Source organism: Heterodontus francisci, chromosome 9 (assembly GCF_036365525.1).
Source record: "Heterodontus francisci isolate sHetFra1 chromosome 9, sHetFra1.hap1, whole genome shotgun sequence".
In the NCBI taxonomy this organism is placed as follows: domain Eukaryota; kingdom Metazoa; phylum Chordata; class Chondrichthyes; order Heterodontiformes; family Heterodontidae; genus Heterodontus; species Heterodontus francisci.
Window position 1 is genome coordinate 88,013,091 of NC_090379.1, and position 24,732 is coordinate 88,037,822.

At 43.3% G+C, this 24,732-nt stretch overlaps 1 protein-coding gene across 2 annotated transcripts in view; it reads right to left on the reverse strand.

Moving 5' to 3' along the window:
• Nucleotides 1-7,685: 7,685 nt before the first annotated feature.
• The window catches only part of LOC137373898 (protein PALS1-like), a 144,757-nt gene continuing 127,710 nt past the window's right edge, over nt 7,686-24,732 (reverse strand). For both annotated transcript variants that reach the window (XM_068039440.1, XM_068039441.1), the window contains exon 14: nt 7,686-9,153. In XM_068039440.1, the coding sequence (XP_067895541.1) occupies nt 8,977-9,153 (177 nt within the window). In that variant the 3' untranslated portion in view covers nt 7,686-8,976. The remainder of the gene's footprint in view (nt 9,154-24,732) is intronic.

A 24,732-nucleotide genomic window follows, 5' to 3' on the forward strand; every position in this document is an offset into this window, starting at 1 on the left:
ACGATGCTGCATTAACATCTCACACGGAAGAGTGTCTGCAGAGTCTCATCGAAAGGATTGCGGCTGCCTGCAACGAATTTGGCCTAACCATCAGCCTCAAGAAAACGAACATCATGGGACAGTACGTCAGAAATGCTCCATCCATCAATATTGGTGACCACATTCTGGAAGTGGTTCAAGAGTTCACCTACCTAGGCTCAATTATCACCAGTAACCTGTCTCTCGATGCAGTAATCAACAAGCGCATGGGAAAGGCTTCCACTGCTATGTCCAGACTGGCCAAGAGGGTGTGGGGAAATGGTCACTGACACGGAACACAAAAGTCCGAGTGTTTCAAGGCTGTGCCCTCAGTACCTTGCTCTACGGCAGCGAGGCCTGGACAATGTACGTCAGCCAAGAGTGACATCTCAACGCATTCCATCTTCGCTGTCTCCGGAGAATCCTTGGCATCAGGTGGCAGGACTGTATCTCCAGCACAGAAGTCCTCAAGGTGGCCAACATGCCCAGCATATACACCCTACTGAGCCAGCGGTGCTTGAGATGTCTTGGCCATGTGAGCCGCATGGAAGATGGCAGGATTCCCAAGGACGTATTGTACAGCGAGCTCGTCACTGGTATCAGACTCACCGGCCGTCCATGTATCCGCTTTAAAGACGTCTGTAAACGCGACTTGAAGTCCTGCGACATCGACCACAAGTCGTGGGAGTCAGTTGCCAGCGATCGTCAGAGCTGGCGGACAGCTATAAAGGCGGGGCTGAAGAGAGGCGAGTCGAAGAGACTTAGCAATTGGCAGGAAAAGAGACAGAAGTGTAAGGAGAGAGCCAACTGTGTAACAGCCCCGACAACCAATTTTATCTGCAGCGCCTGTGGAAGAGTCTGTCACTCTAGAATTGGCCTTTATAGCCACTCCAGGCACTGCTCCACAAACCACTGACCACCTGCAGGCGCTTACCCATTGTCTCTCGAGACAAGGAGGCCAAATACAAGATTTACGACACCACCAATTTTCGTGTTATCTGCAAACTTACTTAACATGCCTCCTATATTCACGTATAAATCATTAATGTACACTACAAACAGCAAGGGTCCCAGCACCGATCCCTGCAGCACATCACTGGACACGGGCTTCAACTTGCAAAAACAAGCTCGACCATTACCCTTTGCCTCCTGTCATTAAGCCAATTTTGGATTCAATTTGCCAAATTGTCCTGGATCCCATGGGCTCTTACCTTCTTAACCAATCTCCCATGTGGTACCTTATCAAAAGTCTTACTGAAGTCCATGTAGACTACATCAACTGCTTTACCCTCATCTACACATCCAGTCACCGCCTCGAAAAATTAAATCAAGTTAGTTAGACACGATCTCCCCCTGACAAAGCCAGGCTGACCATCCCTGATTAATCCCTGCCTCTCCAAGTGGAGATTAATCCTGTCCCTCAGAAGTTTTTCCAATATTTTCCCAACCACTGATGTTAGACTCACTGGCCTGTAATTACCTGGTTTATCCCTGCTACCCTTCTTGAATAATGGCACCACATTCACAGTCCTCCAGTCCTCTGGCACATCTCCTGTGGCCAGAGAGGATTTGAAAATTTGTGTCAGAGCCCCTGCCATCTTTTCCCTTGCCTCATGTAACAGCCTGGGATACATCTCATCTGGGCCTGGGGATTTATCCACTTTTAAGCCCACTAAAACAGCTAATACTTCCTCCCTTTCAATGCTAATGTCTTTGAGTATATCACAATCCCCCTCCCTGATTTCTACACCTACATTGTACTTCTCTATAGTGAGCACAGATACAAAAAAACTCATTTAAAACCTCACCTATGTCCTCCGGCTCCACACACAGATTGCCACTTTGGTCCCTAATGGGACCCACTCTTTCCCTGGTTATCCTCCTGCCCTTAATATACTTATAAAACGCCTTAGGATTTTCCTTTATCTTGCCCGCCAGTGTTTTTTTATGTCCCCTCTTCGCTCTCCTAATTACTTTTTTAATACCCCCCCTACACTTTCTATACTCCTCGAGTGCCTCCTCTGTTTTCAGTATCTGCCATAAGCCTCCTTTTTTTTCCTGATCCAATCCTCTACATCCCTTGACATCCAGGGTTCTCTGGACTTGTTGGTCTGACCCTTCACCTTAACGGGTACATGTTGGCTCTGAACCCTCACTATTTCCTCTTTGAATGTCTCCCACTGGTCTGATTTTTATTTATTTATTTAGAGACACATAACTGAAACAGGCCCTTCGGCCCACCGAGTCTGTGCCGACCATCAACCACCCATTTATACTAATCCTACACTAATCCCATATTCCTACCACATCCCCACCTGTCCCTATATTCCCCTACCACCTACCTATACTAGGGGCAATTTATAATGGCCAATTTATCTATCAACTTGCAAATCTTTGGCTGTGGGAGGAAACCGGAGCACCCGGTGAAAACCCACGCAGACACAGGGAGAACTTGCAGACTTTCCTGTGGACTTTCCTACAAGTAGCTGCTCCTAGTACTTTTGGCCAGATCCTGTTTTATCAATTTGAAATCAGCCTTCCCCCAATTCAGTACTTTTATTCGCGGCCCGTCTTTGTCCTTTTCCATAACTAGCTTAAAGCTTAGAGAGTCAAGGTCACTCCCCGAAATGCTCCCCCACAGACACTTCTACCACTTGTCCAGCTTCATTCCCTAGGATTAGGTCCAGTACTGCCTCTTCTCTTGTAGGACTTTCTACGTACTGGATCAAAAAGCTCTCCTGTATACATTTTAAGAATTCCACCCCCTTTAAGCCTTTTGCACTAAGACTATCCCAGTTGATACCAGGTAAGTTGAAATCCCCTACTATTATTACCCTATTATTTTACACCTCTCTGAGATTTGCCTACATATCTGCTCCTCCATCTCTCCCTGACTGTTTGGAGGCCTATAGTATACTCCCAGCCAAGTGATTGCCCCCTTTTTGTTTTTAAGTTCGACCCATATGGCCTCATTTGAAGAACATTCTAAGATATCATCCTTCCTTACTGCAGTATATGTCCATAGTGAAGAGAAGTCAGTTTGGGCCAGGAAACTGGAAATTGCCAAAATGACGTAGGTGTTAGAAGAGTCAGAGATGTAGGTGGGAAGCGACAGGATCAGCGGAGAAAAAATAGAGTCAAGATAGGAGAAACTAAATTCAGTGGGGCAGGAATAGGCTGAAACAATGGGTCTACTAAGACAATTCTGTTTGTGGGTTCTGGGAAGGAGGTAGAAGCAAGCTGTCCAGGGTCACGAGACTATGAGGTGGAAAGCTGTAGAGAGATCTCCAGAGGAGATGAGGTCAGTGACAGTGCTGTAGACAGTAGCTTGATGTTCAGTGGTGGGGTCATGGTCCAGGGGAGGTAGGAAGTGTCTGAGAGTTGGCGCTCAGCCTCTGCCAGACAACAACAGGTGAGACCTGAGAGAACGTAGTTCAGCAAGTTTGGAGGAAGACAGGTTGGAGTGAGGGGAGCAGAGAAATTGAGACAGCCGATGTCACGCTGACAGTTCTCAATGAACTGATCAAGAGCAGGCAAGAGACCAGAGGGAGGGGTCCAGGTGGAGGGAGAATACTGGAGGTGGGTGAATAGGTCCGCTGGTCAGGGGGAGGACTCCTGGCCAAGGAAGTGAGCCCAGAGGGGAAGGCAACGGAAGAAGAGCTCAACGTCATGCCAAGTACGAAATTCATTGAGGTGGGGGTGTAAGGGGATAAAACGTTGCTAAGTATAGATCATTCAGCGTCAGAGAGGAGAAGGTCAGAGGGTATTTTGAATACAAGGCAATGGGTGAGGTTAGGAGAAAGGATGGGAGTCAGAGGGAAGTGAAGGGGAAGATAGATCTGGAGGGTACATTGATGACTATCAGTGCTATTTTCTGCCATCGCTGCTGGAAAACCAACTCTGCTTCCAATTTCCACCCTTCTCTCACCTTCACATGCTCTATCTCCGACACTTTCCTTCCATTCCTTGACTTCTCTGTCTCCATCTCTGAGGATGGGCTGTGCACTAATGTTCATTATAAGCCTACCGACTCCCACAGCTACCTAAACTACACTTCCTCATACCCTGCCTCCTGTTAGGACTCCATTCCATTCTCCCCGTTTCTCTGTCTCTGATGCATCTGTTCTGATGATGCAACCTTCAACAACGCTTCTGAAATATATTCCTTTTTCCTCAACCAAGAATTTCCCTTGTGGTTGACAGGGCCCTCGGCCGTATCTGACCCCTTTCCCTCCCTCCCAAAACCGCGACAGGTTTCCTCTTGTTCTCACTTTCCACCCCACCAACCTCCACATCCAATGGATCATCCACCGCCATTTCTGCCACCTCCAGCATGATGCCATCACCAAACATATTTCTCTCCCCGCCAGTCAGAAATCCAAAGGGACCATTCCCTCTGACACCCTGGCCCAATCCTCCATCACCCCCAACATGGCACCTTCCCATTCAATCATAGGAGTTGTAACACCTGCCCTTTTACCTCCTCTCTCCTCACCATCCAAGGCTCCAAACATTCCTTCCAGGTGAAGCAGCAACTTACTTGTACTTCCTTCAATTTCGTATACTGTATTTGCTGCTCACAACGCGGTCTCCTCTGCACTGGGGAGACCAAACGCTGATTGGGTGACCGCTTTGCGGAACACCTCCGCTCGGTCCGAAGGCATAACCCCAAGTTTCTGGTTGCCTGTCATTTTAATTCACCTACCTGCTCTCGTGCCCACGTTTCTGTCCTTAGCTTGCTAGTGTCCATGAAGCTCAATGCAAGCTTGAGGAACAGCACCTCATCTTCTAATTAGACATTCTACAGCCTTCTGGACTCAACATTGAGTTCAACAATTTCAGAGCATGGCTCTATTTTAATTTTCTAAAACACTTATGTATTTACTTTTTTAACCATGTGCCTGTCTTAAACCCGTTTTTCATGTTTTTGCTTTTGGACACAGCTTCATCATTCTGCCATTAACACTCTCTCTGGACTAATGTTTTGTCTTTTGCTGACAGCTATTCGTGCTCCCTTTGCCTTTTATTGTGACATTTGTTAATCTCTCTTGTCCTCTGCCCTATCACGCACCTACCCTTTTGTTGTTCTTCCCTCCTTTCCCCTTTCACTTGCTCAAAGCCCATTACATTTCTAAGTTTTGACAGTTCTGATGAAGGGTCACTGACCTGAACCGTTAACTCTGCTTCTCTCTCCACAGATGCTGCCAGACCTGCTGAGTATTTCCAGCATTTTCCATTTTTATTACTGATCACCCAACTTCTCTTTCTGCTGCCATGTGAGCTAACATTGTTAATTGTTCTCTCTCCTCAGAAAAGCAACCCTTGACCTCTGAGTCCTTGCCAACTACTGCCCTATCTCCAGCCTCTCTTTGCTCTCCAAAGTCTGAGAATGTGCTATCATCTCCCAATTTTGTGCCCATCTTTCTAATTAACATGTTTGAATCCCTCTAATCAGGTTTCCACCCCTGCCACAGAAACCGCTCTCATCATGGTCACAAATGACATCCTATGTGACTATGACAAAGGGTAAGCTATCCCTCCTTGTCCTTCTCAACCTATCTGCAGCCTCTGACACAGTTGATTTCACCATCCTCCTTCAACACCTCTCCACCATTGCGCAGCTGAGTGGACTGCACTTGCTTGGTTCCTTTCTTATCAATCTAATTGGAGCCAGAGAATTGCCATCAATGTTTTTTCTTCCCATTCCTGCAGTTAGCTCTGAAAACCCCCAACAATCTATCTTTAGTGCCTCCTATATCTCATCTATATGTTGCCCCTTGACAGTATAATTCAATAACACAAGATCAGTTTCGACATGTACGCTGACGACACCCAGTTCCACCTCACCACCACCTCTCTCGACCCCTCCACTGTCACTAAATTGTCAGTTTACTGACATCCAGTACTGGATGAGAAATTTCCTCCAATTAAATAGTGAGAACCCTAAAGCCATTGTTTTCAGTCTCAGCCACAAACTCTGCTCCCTCGCTGTTGATTCTATCCCTGGCAACCGTCTGAAGCTGAACCAGACGGTTCGCAACTTTGGTGTCATATTTGACCCAGAGATGAATTACCGACCACATTATCTGCACTGCTAATAGCACCTGTTTCCACCTATGCAACATCACCCATACCCTCCCCAGCTCCTGAAACTGTCATCCATATCTTTGTTACCTCCAGACTTGACTATGCTAATACACACTTCGCCAGCCCCATTACCTCCGTAAACTTGAGGTTGTCCAACTCTGCTACCAGCATCCTAATTTGCACCAAGAGTCATTCACCCATCATCCATGTGTGTGCTGAACTACTTTGGCTCCTGATTAAACACCTCGATTTTAAAATGGTCATCCTTGTTTTCAAACCCCTCCATGGCTGGACCCTCCCCATCTCTGTAATCTCCTCCAACCCTCCAAGATGTCTGTGCTCGCCTGATTACAGCCTCTTGTGTATCCCTGATTTTAATGCTCCACCTTTGATGGCTATGCCTTCAGCTGCCTCAGCCCAAAGCTCTGGAATTCTCTCCCTGAACCTCTCCACCCCTTTCCTCCAACAACACTCTGTAAAACCTACCTCTTTGACCAATCTTTTGGTCATCTGCCCTTATATCTCATGTGACTCGATCATATTTTGTTGCATAATGCCTCTGTGAAATGCCTTGGGACATTTTATCACGTTAAAGATGCTATATTAATACAAGTTGTTGTTTTCAATGCACTCTATCTTGTTAACTAGTCCAAAAAGATTTTCAAGTTCCAGGTAACGACCAGTTCACTTTTCAGTCTTTGTGTGTAAACATCGCCTGACACTAAAATATTACCTGCGCTGGCTGTTTTAAACCAATTACTTCAAGATCATCATGATTTGCAGCTATGGGTTCACTTTCTCTGGATCAGCATTTCCTCTTTAGTGCTTCCTCTGCTGGCCCACACAGTGCTCTTTGTGAAATCACGTACTTTGCAGATTGTGGCTTGCAATTTTCCTTTAAGGAATGCGTGCATCATGCAGGATGCACACTAAAATAGTTTTAATTAGGCTCAGCTTGAATTTAATTATTGTATCGAGGTTGGTCCAGATAGATTATGCTTAAGTAGTAGACATAAGACAAAAATCAGGTCTTGCTATTAGGATCATTAGAACTGTGGGTACGTTATAGTGAAGATGCACTGTATGTGGTACACGTGGTACGTGTACAGCTCATATTAAGTATGCAAAAATCACATATTATAGAATCATAGAATGATGCAGCACAGAAAGACTATTTGGCCCATCATGCCAGTGCTGGTCATGCCTAATTCAGTAGTTTTAAAACTATTAACAGTGAATTTAGGCTACCTAGCATTGCACAAACTGAGTTTCTTGGAGTTGGAATTAATTTCAATGTTAGCATATTGTTTTAAGTGATGATAATTAAGCATTTGGTTTTTATTTAACTGAAGGGATGCGTTACTGTTATTTGCCATTTCTGCATTTAAAATAACACAGGTTGTACTAACAAACATTTTGGCTGAGAGCCAACATTCAAAATTCACCTAATCGCATCAATTTTCAATAATTACACTTAAAACCCATTTGTGGGAATTAACGGTTTCCTGATCTTTGCAGGACACTAAAATTGCAGGTCATCTTGGTGAGCTCTCAATGTGACAATGTAACCAGACATCAGCCAGGAGTGATTTGTTTTATTGAAAATCTACAAATACAATTTTACAACATTCCATGTGCAGTCAAGGCTCTGAAAATAGTTTCTAGAAGTGAATGCAGGTATACTGCATGCTTAGATTGTACCCCTAATATAGATGGATTCTTCATGTTAAACGCTGCATAATTTGAAAATGCCACATCCAAATGCCTGCCCAATGAACTTGATTGAAGCCACAAAGGTTATACAAGTCATTTAGCATGTCAACAAACCCTCTTTTTAAAAACAAAACCCACTTGCCCCTACAGTATGCACCCCTTCAACCTTTCACAGATGCGGCTTTGCTTTAGTACAAGCAGATAAGCATCAAAGGTGGAAAAGCGCACCATATCTCCAGTGCCTCTGCACTATTAGTTTAATACTGGAAAAAAATTGTACAAAATACAGTATAGACAATATTAGGAAAACATACATCATTCATTTGAAGACTGTTCGGCAAATTCCAGCAATGAACAGTCATGAAATTCCAGTGTTTAAAAACTTTATTCTCAGAGAAAAAACACAAAACATTACTAATCAAAATTATGTGAAAAGATTTCAACAGGACTTATTTTAAATTAAGACATTCACGTTTGATTATTTTTTTGAAAAGGCAGCTGCTTAGGATGCCTGTTGTGCCAATTATTGCTTTACTGTACAGTAGTTACATTCAATAATTCGATTCCAGTCTTTGATCAAACATTCTGATCATGAGATAATTTATTAGTCTGCCCAAATCAGGTTCACACAATCACATCTTTTTAAAAACTTAAAACGATCAAGGCTTCTAACTGGGCAAGCCTCTGAACTGCTCAAATCTAGAGTATTTTTCCTGCTAGGAGGAATGAAGAAACAATAACTATTATAATATAAAAATCTATATGGTGGAATTTATGAATTCTATTTTATTTCATAAAAATATATTCTGTTGTCTGCATACTTAATCCTCACAAAATTCTCGAACATATGAACTGTCCCCCAGCAAGTCTGAAACCTAAAGAAAATATAAAAATACCACACCTAAAAGGTTAAATCAGTACAGCCTGGACCCAGGGTTATGTACAGTGTGATTCAAAGATAGTCAATGTCAGAAGTGTATCTATATTTACATTATAAATAGTGACCAATAGTAATTACATGAATATTTCTACCGCCAAGTGCTGGTATAAAATGGAATGGCAAATATTTTGTTAATTCTTTTTCCACATTGCGTCTTCCATTAATGGTAACTTTGTCAAACTGATGAAAAGTGGCCTAGTCATTTCATTATTTGTTTTTCACCGAAGCCATGTTGATGGAACCCACTGAGGCTCTGTGTCAAGTTTGTTTATGAGGCGAATTAACTCCTGGTATGCCTTTTCCAAGTCCGTATTGACAACAGCTGCATCAAAATAGTGACCATAGTTTTGCTCCATTTCCCTGGCCTTTTCGATAATATCTCGTAGATCTTCAGGCTACAACATAAAAATGTAAATGTCCAGTACAGGAATATCTATAGCATCTACATAAACAGCAGACACAGCAAAAAGGTTATTTGTGCTATGTTACATTAGCTCACTAAAGAGCAAACTAGAAATTGCTAGGAGACACCTGATGGCAAGTTAAATCGTTTTGGTTAACTGCAGTCTCAGTTGCTTTTGTACATCACCTATTCTAACTTACTCTGTTTCTTTATTAAGTCATTAGGTAGGCTCCCTCACCATTGTTGAGTATTTCATCTGAAGGAGAAGCACCCTGACACTATCTTGTGTTGCAGAATCAGGTCATGTTTCCTTTGATATCAATCTGATTACCAAAAGGTGCATCCTTTTGCTTTTTAAAATAGACATCTTTATCCCTGAAACATTTTCTATTATCCATTTAACATATTCCCTGCACTTACACTACCCTTCCTGGATTTTTATTCTGCCAGTTGCGTGGAAAATTTATAAACGGGTGTATGTACGTGACCGCAGGTGGCAGAGTCCCTCTTGGATTTAATTAGATCTGCTACATTGGAATGTGTAGTCAGTGGTCTAACTTCTATTGGTAAACAGATTTGATCCCTGACCAACACTCTGATGTTGACAATTGCACTCACACACACCCTTCAGAGACAAGTCTGCCGAATGAACCTTGGACAGCTCTCCCCTCAAACTTATGAAATTGGCTTTAAGTTTCAGAATTTTGTTTTGGACTAGAGTATGTTGCTCTCAAACTTAATATGGAATTTAATTATATGATCACTTTTTCCCCCAAAGGATCTTATACCAAATGATTACTAATTAAACCTGCTTCATTGCACAATACCAAGTCTAAAATAGCTTTATCCCTAGTTGGCTCCAGAACATAGTTATGGGAAACAGTCACAAAAACATTCTTCAAACTCATCTTCTAGACTGCCTTTGCCAATTTGATTTGTCCAGTCCACATGAAGTTTAAAGTCCCCCACGATTTTTCCATTGCCTTTGTTACACACTCCAGTTATTTCTTGCTTAATGCTCTATCCAACACTATAGGGAGGGAATTCCACAGCTTAGGGCCTAGGCAACTGAAGGCATGGCCACCAACAGTGGAATGATTAAAATTAAAGATGTTCAAGGGGCAGAACTAGAGGAACCCAGATATCTCGGGAAGTTGTGGGGCTGGTGGAGATTACAGAGATAAGGAAGAGTGAGGCCATGGAGGGATTTGAAAACAAGGATGAGAATTTTAAAATCAAGGCATTGCTTACCTGGGGAACCAATGTATCGCAGTGAGAACAGGGGTGATGGGCGAATGGAACTATGTGCAAATTAGGACACGGGCAGCAGAGTTTTGGATGGCCTCAGGTTTACGGAGGGCAGTTGGTGTAATTGATTCATAATTACTAATTAGAAAGTACTGTTTGGACAGATTGCAAGGCTGAGAGTTGGTGCATCAGGGACTTCAGTGACAAGGGGAAGGAGGTGCTCTTTGGTCTTTTTTTCTGCCTTTTCAGCCTCCACGGTACAGGGGAAGAAGCTGATTGGCAAATAACTGGTAAGTTATCCTACTTATTACACTAGCAATAATTAGCTTGTAAAGCTAAGGTATGGCAGGGCAGCTCAGCCAAGTGGAATGTGCGTCCTGTGGTATGTGGGAAGTTGTGGACGCACCATGTGTCCTTGACAAACACATCTGCAGGAAGTGTCACTGGCTGCAGAAGTTTCAGCTCCAGGTTTTGGAATTCGAGCGGTGGCTGGAATCACTGTGGTGCATCCACGAGGCAGAGAACTACGTGGACAGCACGCTTCAGGAGGTAGTCACTTAGAGCACAGGCAGAGGGGGACTGGGTGGCTGCTAGACAGACAAGGAGGACAAGACAGGTAGTGCAGGAGTCCCCGGAGGGCATCCCACTTTCTAACCGGTATTCAGTTCTGAGTACCGATGGGAGAGAGGGTTCCTCTGGAGAGTACAGGGAGAGTCATGACCAGAGCACCATGGGTGGCTCAGCCGTCCAAGGAGGGAGGAGAAAATACAGCAGAGCAATAGTGGTAGGGGATTCTATAGTTAGAGGAACAGATAAGCATTTCTGTGGTCGCAGACACAATTCCAGGATGGCATGTTGCCCAAGGGAAGTTTCAGATAGGACAATTTCAGGGCAGGGAACAGGAGGCAGAAAAAACTAGCAAGCGACTCTGAAAGACAGAAGAAGCAAAGATTAAAAAGTGTACAGCACAGGAATTTGGCAGTGTTAAAAGGTATTTATTTAAATGCAGGGAATATAGCAAATAAAGCCGATGAGCTAAGGGCACAGATACACTCATGGCAACATGGTATCATTCCATAACGGAAACTTGGCTTAAAGAGGGGCAAAAATGGCAGCTCAACATCCCTGGATATAGAGTTTTCAGGCAGGATAGAGAAGGGGATAAAAAAGGAGGGGGTGTAACATTATTGGTTAAGGAATCAATAACAGCTGTGAGGAGGGATGATATGCTAAATGAATCACCCAATGAGGCCATATGGATGAGCTCAGAAATAAAAAGGGGGCAGCCACACCACTAGGAGTGTACTATAGACCCCCAAATAGTGAGAGGGAGCTAGAAGAACAAATATGTAGGCACATTTCTGAGTGCAAAAGCTATAGGGTAATAATAGTTGGGGATTTCAACTACCCTAATATCAATTGGGATACAAACAGTGGGAAAGGCACAAAATTCTTGAACTGCATTTAAGAGAACTTTTTTAGCCAGCACATAACAAGCCCAATATGAGAGGCACAATTCTAGCTTTAGTCTTCGGTAACGAAGACGGGCAAGTGGATGAAGCAGCAGGGGGTGACCATTTTGGAGATAGTGACCATAATAGAGTTAGTTTTAGCATAATCATGGAAAAGGACAAAGGTAAAACAGGAGTAAAAGTTCTAATTTGGTGGAAGCAGAGAGGTGATGTCAAAAGTGGACTGGATACATCTACTTGAAGGAAAATCAGTGGCAAACCAGTGGGATGCATTCAAAAGTGAGATTCGACAGGCAGTATAGACATGTCTCACAAAGCTAAAAGGGTGGTATGGCCAAATATAGAGCCCCTTGGTTACCTAGAAGCATACAGGGCAAGAGTAAGCAGAAAAACAAAGCTTATGACGGTCACAAAAAACATAATACTTTAGAAAGCCTAGAGGAGTATAGAAAGTGCAGGGGTGAAGTAAAAAAGAAAATTAGAAAAGCAAAGAGAGGGCATGAAAAATTATTGACAGGTAAAATTAAAGAAAACCCAAAGATGTTTTATCAGTACATTAAGAGCAACAGGATAACTAAGAATAAAGAACAAAGAACAGTACAGCACAGGAACAGGCCATTCGGCCCTCCAAGCCTGCGCCGATCTTGATGCCTGCCTAAACTAAAACCTTCTGCACTTCCGGGGCCCGTATCCCTCTATTCCCTTCCTATTCATGTATTTGTCAAGATGTCTCTTAAACGTCGCTATCGTATCTGCTTCCACCACCTCCCCTGGCAGAAAGTTCCAGGCACTCACCACCCTCTGTGTAAAAAACTTGACTCGCACATCCCCTCTAAACTTTGCCCCTCGCACCTTAAACTTATGTCCCCTAGTAATTGACACTTCCACCCTGGGAAAAAGCTTCTGACTATCCACTCTATCCATGCTGCTTATAACTTTGTAAACCTCTATCATGTTGCCCCTCCACCTCCGTCGTTCCAGTGAAAACAATCCGAGTTTTTCCAACCTCTCCTCATAGCCAATGCCCTCCAGACCAGGCAACATCCTGGTAAACCTCCTCTGTACCCTCTCCAAAGCCTCCACGTCCTTCTGGTAGTGTGGCGACCAGAATTGCACGCAATATTCTAAGTGTGGCCTAACTAAAGTTCTGTACAGCTGCAGCATGACTTGCCTATTTTTATGCTCTATGCCCCGACCGATGAAGGCAAGCATGCCGTATGCCTTCTTGACTACCTTATCCACCTGCGTTACCACTTTCAGTGACCTGTGGACCTGTACACCCAGATCTCTCTGCCTGTCAATACTCCTAAGGGTTCTTCCATTTACTGTATACTTCCCACCTGCATTAGACCTTCCAAAATGCATTACCTCACATTTGTCCGAATTAAACTCCATCTGCCATTTCTCTGCCCAAGTCTCCACCGATCGAAATCCTGCTGTATCCTCTGACAATCCTCATCACTGTCCGCAACTCCACCAACCTTTGTGTCGTCCGCAAACTTACTAATCAGACCAGCTGCATTTTCCTCCAAATCATTTATATATACTACAAACAGCAAAGGTCCCAGCACTGATCCCTGCGGAACACCACTAGTCACATCCCTCCATTCAGAAAAGCACCCTTCCACTGCTACCCTCTGTCTTCTATGACAGAGCCAGTTCTGTATCCATCTTGTTAGCTCCCTCTCACTATTTGGGGGTCTATAGTACACTCCTAGTGGTGTGGCTGCCCCCTTTTTATTTCTGAGCTCAACCCATAAGGGTAGGGTCTATCAGAGATGTACAAGGGAACTTGTGCGTGGATGCAGAAGATGTGGGCAGGGCTTTTAATGAGTTTTTTGTCTCGGTCTTCCCAAAGGAGCGGGATGATGCAGACACTGTAGTTAAAGAGGAGTGTGAAATACTAGATACAATAAGCATAAAGAGACAGGAAGTACTAGAGGGTCTGACGTCCTTGAAAGTGGATAAATCGCCACATCCCAGGTTGTTAAAGGAAGCCAGGGAGGAAATAGTGGATGCTCTGAGGATCATCTTCAAATCCTCACTAGATACAGGCGAGGTACCAGAGGATTGGAAATCTGCGAACATGGTACTATTGTTTAAAAAGGGTGTGAGGGATAGGCCAAATAATTGTAGGCCGGTCAGTCTGACCTCGGTGGTGGGTAAATTATTAATCAATTCTGACAGACAGGATAAATTGCCACTTAGAAAGGCATGGATTAATCAGGGATAGTCAGCATGGATTTGTTAAGGGAAGGTCATGTCTCACTAACGTGATTGAATTTTTTGAGTAAGTAACAAAGAGGACTGAAGAGGGTAGTGCAGTGGATGTGGTCGACATAGATTTTAGTAAGGCATTTGACAAGGTCTCACATGGCAGACTGGTCAGATAAATGCAAGCCCATGGGATACAGGGGAAGGTGGTAAGTTGGATCCAAAATTGGCTCAGTGACAGGAAACAAAGGGTAGTGGTCAAAAGATGCTTTTGTGAATGGAAAGTGATTTTCGGTGGTGTTCCACAGGGCTCTGTGTTGGGCCCCTTGCTATTTGTGGTACATTTTAAATGGCTTGGACTTAAATATGGGTGGCATGATTGGGAAATTTGCAGATGACACAAAAAATGGCCACGTAGTTGACAGTGAAGTGGATAGCTGAGAATTGGACCTTCTCCTTTGTTATCTCTTGCCCCACCCCCACCTCACTTGCTTATAACCTGTGACTTTTCTAATATTTGTCAGTTCCGAAGAAGGGTCACTGACCCGAAACGTTAACTCTGCTTCTCTTTTCACAGATGCTGCCAGGCCTGCTGAGTGGTTCCAGCATTTCTTGTTTTTATTTCAGATTTCCAGCATCCGCACTATTTTGCTTTTATTATTATGGTAAAGAAAGCATATGGAATGCTTTACTGGCAGAGGTATAGAATACAAAAGCTGGGATGTAATGCAGGAACGTATAAAACGCTGGTGAGGCCACAGGTGGAGTACTGTGTACAGTTCTGGTCAGATTACAGAAAGGATATCATTGCTCTCAATAGATTACAGAAGAGATTTACAAGAATGTTGCCAGGGCTTGAAAGTTGCAGCTATGAGGAAAGATTGGATTGGCTAGGGTTGTTTTCCTTCGAAAACAGGAGGCTGAGGAGTGACTTAATTGAGGTGTAAAAAATTTTGAGGGACCTAGAAAGGGAATCAAGGTTCCTAGTGTAAGTAATCTAATTTTTGGGTAATTTAAGGGAGTAAAAACAAAGTGACATTACAGGAAAACCATAAGTTCGTTGGTTGATAAGTAACTGCTAATTTGAATTACCTATTCTAAGTTGATTTCAGATTAAAGGTGAATAGGAGAAATATTTTACAGATTAAAAACTGAAGACCAGTCGGAAATTTAAAAAACAAATTAAAATCTAATTAAATAAAATAGAGATGCAGGGCCAGGCGATGTGTTGTACCTGCATGATGTGGGAGCTGGTGGACCCCACTGTGGTTCCTAGTGACCACATCTGTAGCAAGTGTTGGCTGCTCGAGGAACTCCGGCTCAGAGTTGATGAGCTGGAGTCTGAGCTTCGGACATGGCGACACATCAGGGAGGGGGAGAGTTACCTGAATGCTGTGTTTCAGGAGACAGTCACACCCTTTACAGTAACTACATTAAATTCGGCCAGTGGTCAGGGACAGGAGGGTGTGACTATGAGTGAGGCGGGTAGAGGGATCCAGGAGGTAGTATTGCAGGAGCCTCAGCCCTTGTCCAACAGGTTTGAGATTCTTGCTCCCTGTGTGGACGAGAGCAGGGACTGTAGGGAGGATGAGCAAACTGACTATAACACCGTGGTACAGGAAGCCACTCAAGTGGGGGGGAGAAAAGAGAAATGTAGTCGTATTTGGGGATAGTATAGTTAGGGGCATAGATGCAGTTCCCTGTGGCACTTGGAGTGGGAGGGGAAGATCCAGTTGTTGTGGTCCACGTAGGTACCATCAATATAGGTAGAATGAGGATAGAGGTTCTGCTGAGGGAATATGAGCAGCTGGGGCTAAATTTAAAAAGCTGAACCAAAAAGGTAATAATCTCCAGATTACTACCTGAGCCACAAGCTAATTCGCACAGGGTCAATAAGATTAAAGAGGTAAATGCATGGCTCAAAGATTGGTGTGGATAAATGGGTTCGAATTCATGGGACATTGGCACCAGTACTGGGGAAGGAGGGAGCTGTTCCGATGGGACGGGCTCCACCTGAATCATGCTGGGACCAGAGTCCTGGCAAATTGCATAACTAGGGCTGTAGACAGGGCTTTAAACTAAATAGTGGGGGTGGGGAGAGGATTTAGTTGCACGGAAAATTAGGAAGTCAAAAGGAGAAGGTAGGAGTGCAGGTGAGTGGTGAGGCTGATTGTTACCAGAAAATAAATGATAGGGACAGAACATGTGAATGTCATATTGCACCAAGGAATCGTACAAGAGTAGGGAAATTTGATAATAGAACAAACTTAAAGGCTTTGTATCTGAATGCATGAAGCATTCGGAATAAAATTAATGAGTTAACAGCACAAACAGAGACGAATGAGTATGATTTAGTGGCGATTACTGAGACGTGGTTGCAGGAAAACCATGTTTGGGAACTGAACATCCAAGGGTACTCAGTATTTTGGAAGGATAGGCAGGAAGGAAAAGGAGGTGGTGTAGCTTTGTTAGTAAAGGAAGAGAACAGTGCTGTAGTGAGAAATGATGTAGGCACTGGAGATCAAGACGTAGAATTAGTCTGGGTAGAAATAAGAAATAGCAAAGGAAAGTAGTCCCTGGTGGGAGTAATCTATAGGTCCCCAAACAGTAGTACCGCAGTGGGGCACAGTATAAACCAGGAAATACTGGGGGCTTGTAAGAAAGGTACGGCAATTATCATGGGTGATTTTAATATGCATATAGACTGGATTAATCAAATTGGCAAAGAGGGAGAGTTCATTGAATGTATTAGAGATTTTTTTTTTAGCAATATGTTGTGGAACCAACCAGGGAGCAGTCTATTCTAGATTTGTTATCAAGTAATGAGGTGGGATTAATTAATGATCTCATAGTTAAGGATCCTCTAGGGAAGAGTGATCATAGCGTGCTAGAATTTCAAATTCAATTTGAGGGGGAGAAACTGGAGTTCCACACTTCGCGTTCTGGAGTTAAACAAAGTTAAGTACATAGGCATGAGGACAGATTTGGCCCAAGTCGACTGGGCAGGAAGACTAAATGGTAGGACAGTTGATGAGCAGTGGCAGTTGTTTAAGGAGATATTAAATTGCGCCCAACTAAAATATATTCCAGAGAGGAAGAAAGATTGTAAGAGGGGGAAAATAAAACACTCATGGCTAAGCAAGGAAGTCAAGGATAACAAAGGGCGGCACAGTGGCGCAGTGGTTAGCACTGCAGTCTCACACCTCCAGCGACCCGGGTTCAGTTCTGGGTACTGCATGTGCGGAGTTTGCAAGTTCTCCCTGTGTCTGCGTGGGTTTCCACCGGGTGCTCCGGTTTCTTCCCACCTCCAAAGACTTGCAGGTTGATAGGTAAATTGGCCATTGTAAATTGCCCCTAGTGTAGGTAGGTGGTAGGAGAATGGTGGGGATGCGGTAGAGAATATGGGATTAATGTAGGATTAGTATAAATGGGTGGTTGTTGGTCGGCACAGACTCAATGGGCCGAAGGGCCTGTTTCAGTGCTGCATCTCTAAATAAAAATAAATAAATAAAGACAAAAAACAAAGGCATACCATATTGCAAAGGCCAGTCAGTGGCAGGCTGGAAGATTGGGAAACTTTTAAAGATCAACAAAGGGTTACTAAAAAAGTAATAAAAAGAGCAAAGGTAAACTATGAAAGAAAATGAGCACAAAATATAAAAATGATAGCAAAAGCTTCTATAAATCTATAGAAGGGAAGAGAGTAGCTAAAGTGAATGTTGGTCCCTTGGAGGATGTGACTGGGGAGTCAATAGTGGGGGACACAGAAATGACAGACACTAAATCAATATTTTGCCTCAGTTTTCACAGTGGAGGACACTAGTACCATCCCAATATTAACAGGTAATGCAGAGGTTATAGAAAGGGAGGAACTTAGAACAATCACCACCACTAGGGAAAAAGTATTGAGCAAACTACTGGGATTGAAGGCAGACAAGTCCCCAGGGCCTGATGGCCTACATCTTAGGGTCTTAAAGGAAGTGGCAGCCGAGATAGTGGATCCATTGGTTATAATATTCCAAAATTTCCTGTATGCGGGAAAGGTTCCAGTGGATTGGAAAATTGCTAATATAATGCCTTTATTCAAAAAGGGAGGGAGGCAGAAAGTAGGAAACTATAGACCAGTTAGTTTAACAGCTGTCGTTGGGAAATTGTTAGAATCCATTAAGGAAATAATAACAGGACATTTAGAAAGTCAAAACTCAATCTATCAGAGTCAGCATGGTTTTATGTAGGGCAAATCGTGTGACGAATTTGCTCGAGTTCTTCGAAGATGTAACAAGCAAAGTGGATAATGGGGATCCTGTAGATGTAGTATATCTGGACTTCCAGAAGGCATTTAATAAGGTGCCGCACGAAAGGTTAATACACAAGGTAAGATCACATGGGGTTAGCGGAAATTTATTAGCTTGGACAGAGGATTGGCTAACCAACAGAAAACAGAGTAGGGATAAATGGGTCCTTTTCTGGTTGGCAAGATGTAAACTAGTGAGGTGCTACAGGGTTCGGTTTGATATTAATGGCTTGGATGCAGGGATAGAAGGTACTATAGCCAAATTTGCAGATGACACTAAAATAGGTGGAATAGTAAGGTGCAAAAAAGAAATAAGAAATTTACAAATGGATATGGATAGGTTAGGTGAATGGGCCAAAATTTGGCAGATGGAGTTTAATGTGGATAAGTATGAGGTTATCCATTTTGGTCAGAAGAATAGAAAGGCAAATTATCTAAATGAAGAGAAACTTCAGAGTGCTTCGGTGCAGAGGGATCTGGGTGCCCTTGTGCATGAATCGCAGAAAACTAGTATGCAGGTGCAGCGGGTAATAAGGAAGGCAAATGGAATTTTGGCATTTATTGCTAAAGGAACAGAGTCTAAAAGTAGGGAAGTGTTGCTGCAACTGTGAGACTGCACCTGGAGTACTGCGTACAGTTTTGGTCCCCTTACTTGAGGAGGGATGTAGCTGCATTGGAGGCAGTTCAGAGTAAGTTCACTAGATTGATTCTGGAGATGAAGGATTTGTCTCATGGAGAGATTGAGCAGGTTAGGCCTTTATTCTCGAGTTTAGAAGAATGAGAAGAGATCTAATTGAGGTATATAAGATGATTAAGGGGATTGACAAAGTAGATGTAGAGAGCATGCTTCCTGTGGTGGATCAATCTAGAACGAGGGGTCACAGTTTTAGGATAAGGGGCAGCAGATTTAAAACAGAGATAAGGAGAAATTACTTCTCTCAAAGGGTCATGAGTCTGTGGAATTCACTACCCCAGAGTGCGGTGGATGCCAGGACATCGAGTAAATTTGAGGAGATACAGATTTTTAATTAGTAATGGGTTGAAGCGTTATGGAGAATGGGCAGGAAAGTGGAGTTGAGACCGAGATGAGATCAGCCATGATCGTATTGAATGGCGGAGCAGGCTCGAGGGGCTGAATTGCCTACTCCTGATCCTAGTTCTTATGATCTTATAGGCAGGAAGGACCCCTTTCCCCAGCAGACAGGTCAATTACCGGGGGCACAGATTTAAGGTGATTGGTAGAAGGTCTAGAGGGGACATGAGGAAAAACTTTTTCACCCAGAGGTTGGTGGGTGTCTGGGATTCACTGCCTAGATTGGTGGTGGAGGCAGAAACCCTCAACTCATTTAAAAGGTACCTGGACCTGCACCTGAAGTACTGTAATCTGCAAGGCTACGGACCAGGTGCTGGAAGGTGGGATTAGATTGGATGGCTAGTTTTTTCAGCAGGTGCAGACATGATGGGCTGAATGGCCTCCTTCTGTGCCGTAACCTCTCTATGGTTCTATGCTTCAGAATGAGAGAGGGTGGCCAGGACTGTGTTAGAATAGTTAAGTCAAGTCTAGAGGTAAAAAAAAAAGGCAAGGATGAGGATTTCAGCAGCAGAGGAGCTGAGATGGGGTGGAGTTGGGCGATGTTCTGGAGGTGGAAATAGGCAGTTTTAGTGATGGCATGAATATGTGGTTGGAAGCTCATCTCGGGCGTCAAATATGATACCAAGGTTGCAAAGAGTCTGGTTCAGCGTCAGACAGTTAGTAGGGAGAGGGATGGAGTCAGAGACTAGGAAGTGGAGCTTGTGGCAGAGACCAAAGACAATGGCTTCAATCTGCCCAATATTTAACTGGAGGAAATTTCTGCTTATGCAGTACTGGATGTTGGACAAGCAGTCTGACAATTTAGAGACAGTGGAGTGGTGGTGGTGAGGTATAGCTGTGTCTGATCAGCGTACACATGAAATTGGATATGTTTTCGGATATGGTTGTCTAGGGTAGATCCTTGCATAACTGCATACTGCAATGGATTGCCCAAGCAGCCAAAACCAAGTATCACCCTCAGCTGAAGTGGGGCTCGAGGGAAGGAGACTAGTCTTTCTGTTCCCACCTTAAATCCTTGTAGCACCACCACTGGCTGGAGGGTGTAATTACAGCATGACAGAATTATATTGGCAGTTTCCATTATAAATATGGCCACATAAAATTTTAAATGTTAAAAGCTGACAGAAACTTTGTACTGACTTTGTTTTTATTATATCTGAATATCACAGGTCTCATCCTTTGCCTCATATATCAGTTACTATTTGCTTGGCGTCCACTACACTCTTCTAAAAAGGATGGGTATGCAGGAAATATGTTTCAAGAAATCCTGTTGAGTTGTCTCAAGTTATGTGAAAATGACCTACTGGAACTTTGCATTAGTTGTCCTCCTGCCTGGCAAAGTGCCTAGTCTCTGCTCCGCATGTTCCTTTGACAGAATAGTTGAGAACATGAATGCCTCTGTGGGTGTCGTGTATTAGCAACTCATCAAAAGACCAAGAGATACCCAAAGGAGTGGAATTAAAAATAATAAAGCATATTGAAATCACAGCTGTAATACATCCTAAATAACATTCTCAGTGTGCAATGAAATTTAATAAAAATGCTAGCATCTGAAACATAATGATACTCCCACTCAGTAATTGCAAGATCAGCACGCACAGCATGTCTCAAGCTCCAACATGAAGTTGATTAAAGTTCTCTCAACAGGAACAATGTTAATTAATTTGCATCTTGAAGTGGTATACAAAAAATTGACTCAAATTCTACATGGTTCATCTCAGCATTTAAACAAAGAAAGATTTTAGGCATGCATGGAAGCTGTATCATCTCCTAAAATAGTAGAACTTCCCCTCGCTCCCCAGTAATAATCGACAGCCCACAAATTTTGGACTTGCTTGTATGGTAAAGCAGTTCTTTAAGCATAGCAATAAAGTAAATATTAACAGTGAATTTAAATTTAACTTGGGCTACAATGTTGACTTACATCAGACAAAAAGGAAATTATTTTAAGTGGAGTGTGCAATGACCCACAAAACCTCTGGTAGATAATCAGAAGGTGGGTAATTGGAACATAGATAATAGACGGTCAAGAAAGTACTTTATGCCAAATAAGAAATATTAAAAATCGGTTGGAAACTTACATTACACATTTAATGGAAAAAAAATCCTAGTTTACTTTAAAAAATTGACAACCAAGATGGCCACCACAATTTACATCTGAAATACCAGATCATCGAATCGGAGACACAAGTCTAACAAGAAGCCAGCCAGGACAATGCTTTGGCTAACTGAGTAGATTATCCAGATCGCCCTCATTAGCGGGACATTCAAAGCCATCTCATTCATTAGCGGAGACGTACCTCAAGGGGTCAAACACCGACAACACCACCTGAGGGGGGTTTTGGGTTTCAGACTTTGGACCTCATTAAAAACAAAAGGAGATTGAGAGAACCATGTGACTATCTCCCCAGGCTATGTAAAACTGGGAATTTTGTTACAGACAGAGACAAGGAGGAACTGAGCATGCAGCAGCAGAGAAGGCTGTGTGCCTCCCTTTCTTTCTCTCTCCAGAAAACATCAAGTTTGAAAACTGTCTGCAACTGTGGACCCTCAAAGCCTATAGACTGCTACAGCCAGAGACCAGGGGAAGAGAGCCAACTACAATTCTTCCTCCAAGAAAACACTGAGCAAAGCAGGCCAGCCACAAAGTGCACTTTGATCAGCCAATGACTTCAGAATACAACTCTAGCTGGAAAGTCACCGAATCATCCAAACTCAGACTGTGTATTTAACTTTTAATTATTCTGGACTTTAATCCAACCAAAATAACCTACTTTCCACTTTGTAATCTATTTGTGTGTGTGAGATCTTCGTGTGAATGTGTGCATGAATGTGTAGCCTTTTTTTAAATAATTTTAGATTGAGTGTAGCTTGTTGAGTATAATAAACCTACCTCTTTCTTGTTTAAACTCAATAAAACCTGTCCGATTGGTTCTTTCATGATCACATTAAAAGGTAAAACACTCAGAGATGGTAAGCACAACCATTGTTTAAAAGAAACAAACCCTGCTGCGGTCAATTAAGAGGAAGGGCAAGAGGGGTGACTGTGACCCCCTCCTCACCTTGGCCGTAACAAGAGGCTTCACTGCACACAAAGCAAGATTGAATACAGACAAATTGCAACTGCCAGTCAGATACTCAGATTGAATTTCTAAATATGCTCAATGAAAATTACAAGGCCAATAAACACTCAAATGTGCTTGCAGGAAAAGAACAGTCAAAACTTATTACTCATCTGAAGTGGTTTTATTCAGTTTATGGTTTGGTGGCAACCATCATTACCTGGACAAGAAGTTGCATTTAAAAGTACCATTAACATAAAAAAAAGTTTGAAGTGATCAGGGAATAATGGATGCTGAGCCAGAGAATATTAAGAAGGTTGACCAAAAGTTTGGTCATGGAGGAGGATTTTTGAAAAGATAGTGGTGGAGGTGAAATGTAGAAGGGGTTAGGGAAGAAATTCTAGACCATGGGCCTAGGTGGCTGAAGGCATGGCTATCAATGATGGGGTGCAGGGACACACAAGAGGACACAATTGGAGGAATGTAGAGTTCTTCGGAAATAGTTGTTTTGGAGGAGGCGAGAGATATGAAGGGGTAATGTCAAGAAGGAATTTAAGCGAGTGGATGAGAATTTTCAGTCAGAGACTTTGAGAGATCAGGAGCCAAAGTAGGTCAGCATTTTCAGGAGTGATGGGCAAAAGGAACTTGGGCACAGTAGAAATGGGCAGCAGAGTTTTAGATGAACTGAAGTTTATAGAGTGTGGAGGATGGGGGGCCAAACAGGAGAAGACATGAAATAGTCATATCTGAAGCTGAGTAATGCATGGAACAGAGTTTCAGCAGCAGATGAGCTGAAGCACAGACAGAGGCAAATTGAAAGCTGAGGTTGAGCACAATATGGTTCCATCTCAGGCAGTGGCCAGGGAGGGAGTTGGAATCAGTGGCAAAGGCACAGAGTTAGTGGCAGGGTCCAAAGACGGCGGTTTTGGTCTTCCCAATATTTAACTAAAGGAAACTGAGGCTCATGTAAGATCAGATGTTAGATAAGCCTTTTAACAATACAGAGGCAGTGCACAGGTCGAGAGAGTGATGCAGAGGTAGAACTGTCATCAGCATATATGTGGAATCTGACCCTATCTCTTCATTTGTTATTGCCAAAGGCCAACACCTAGAGGAGGGGCCAAGGACAGAACCACCAGGGACTTCAAATGCAATGTATGGTGGGTGGGGGAAGGAGGGGGAGGGCGCAAGAGGAGAACTTTTTGCTGGAGATGTTCTGGCTACAATTGGATAGGCAGGAATGAAATCAAACCAGGAGAGTCCCACTTAACTGGGCTCAACATAGAAACACAGAAAATAGGAGCACGAGTAGGCCATTTGGCTCTTTGAGCCTGCTCCACCATTCATTGTCATGGCTGATCATCCAACTCAGTAGCCTGTTCCGGCTTTCCCCCCCCATACCCTTTGATCCCTTTAGACCCAAGAGCTATATCTAACTCCTTTTGAAAACATTCAATGTTTTGGCCTCAACTGCTTTCTGTTGTGGGTGTGTTTTGTGGCAGAATAGTGTGGTCAACCATATCAAAAGCTGCAGTGTGGCAAGGAGAAATATGCACCCTAGCCACTGTCATATAGTACCACAGGATGCCATATGTTACTTCTATTTTTTACTGTCAATGTGGTGGGATCCTGATTGGAGAGATTTAGTCATGGAATTGCAGGATAGATGTTAGGTTGTCACCTCCCAAATCTCTATGTAAGGACACTGAAGAAAGTAAGGTTGCGGATGGGGCAATCATTTGCAATGACAAAAGGGCTGATGGTAAGTTTTCTCATGGGGAGATTGGCAACAGTTTTGTAAGGGAAGGAGAGAATGAACCGAAGGACAGCGAACCATATGCAATATCAGCTAGCATAGGTGTCAGAAAAGGAGGTTGGGGGGGGTGGGGGGTCAACAGTTTAATTGCAAATGGGGACTATGGAACAGGACAAGGGTCTAATGGACAAGATGAGCTTTGAGAGGGCTCGAGGATAAATAGGATAGAAGCAAGGGAAGAGTGAAGATGTAGAGCCTGGGTTAGCAAAGGAAAGGGGAAGAGCCAACTGACCAAACCTGGGGAATAAATAGGAGGGCAGAAGCAGAAAGAAAAAGGACTGTCATTTAGATTGCGCTATTCAAAGCCTCTAGCTCTGCAAAAGGATAGCCAATGAAGCACTTTTGTAATGTAGGAAACATAGCAGTAAATTT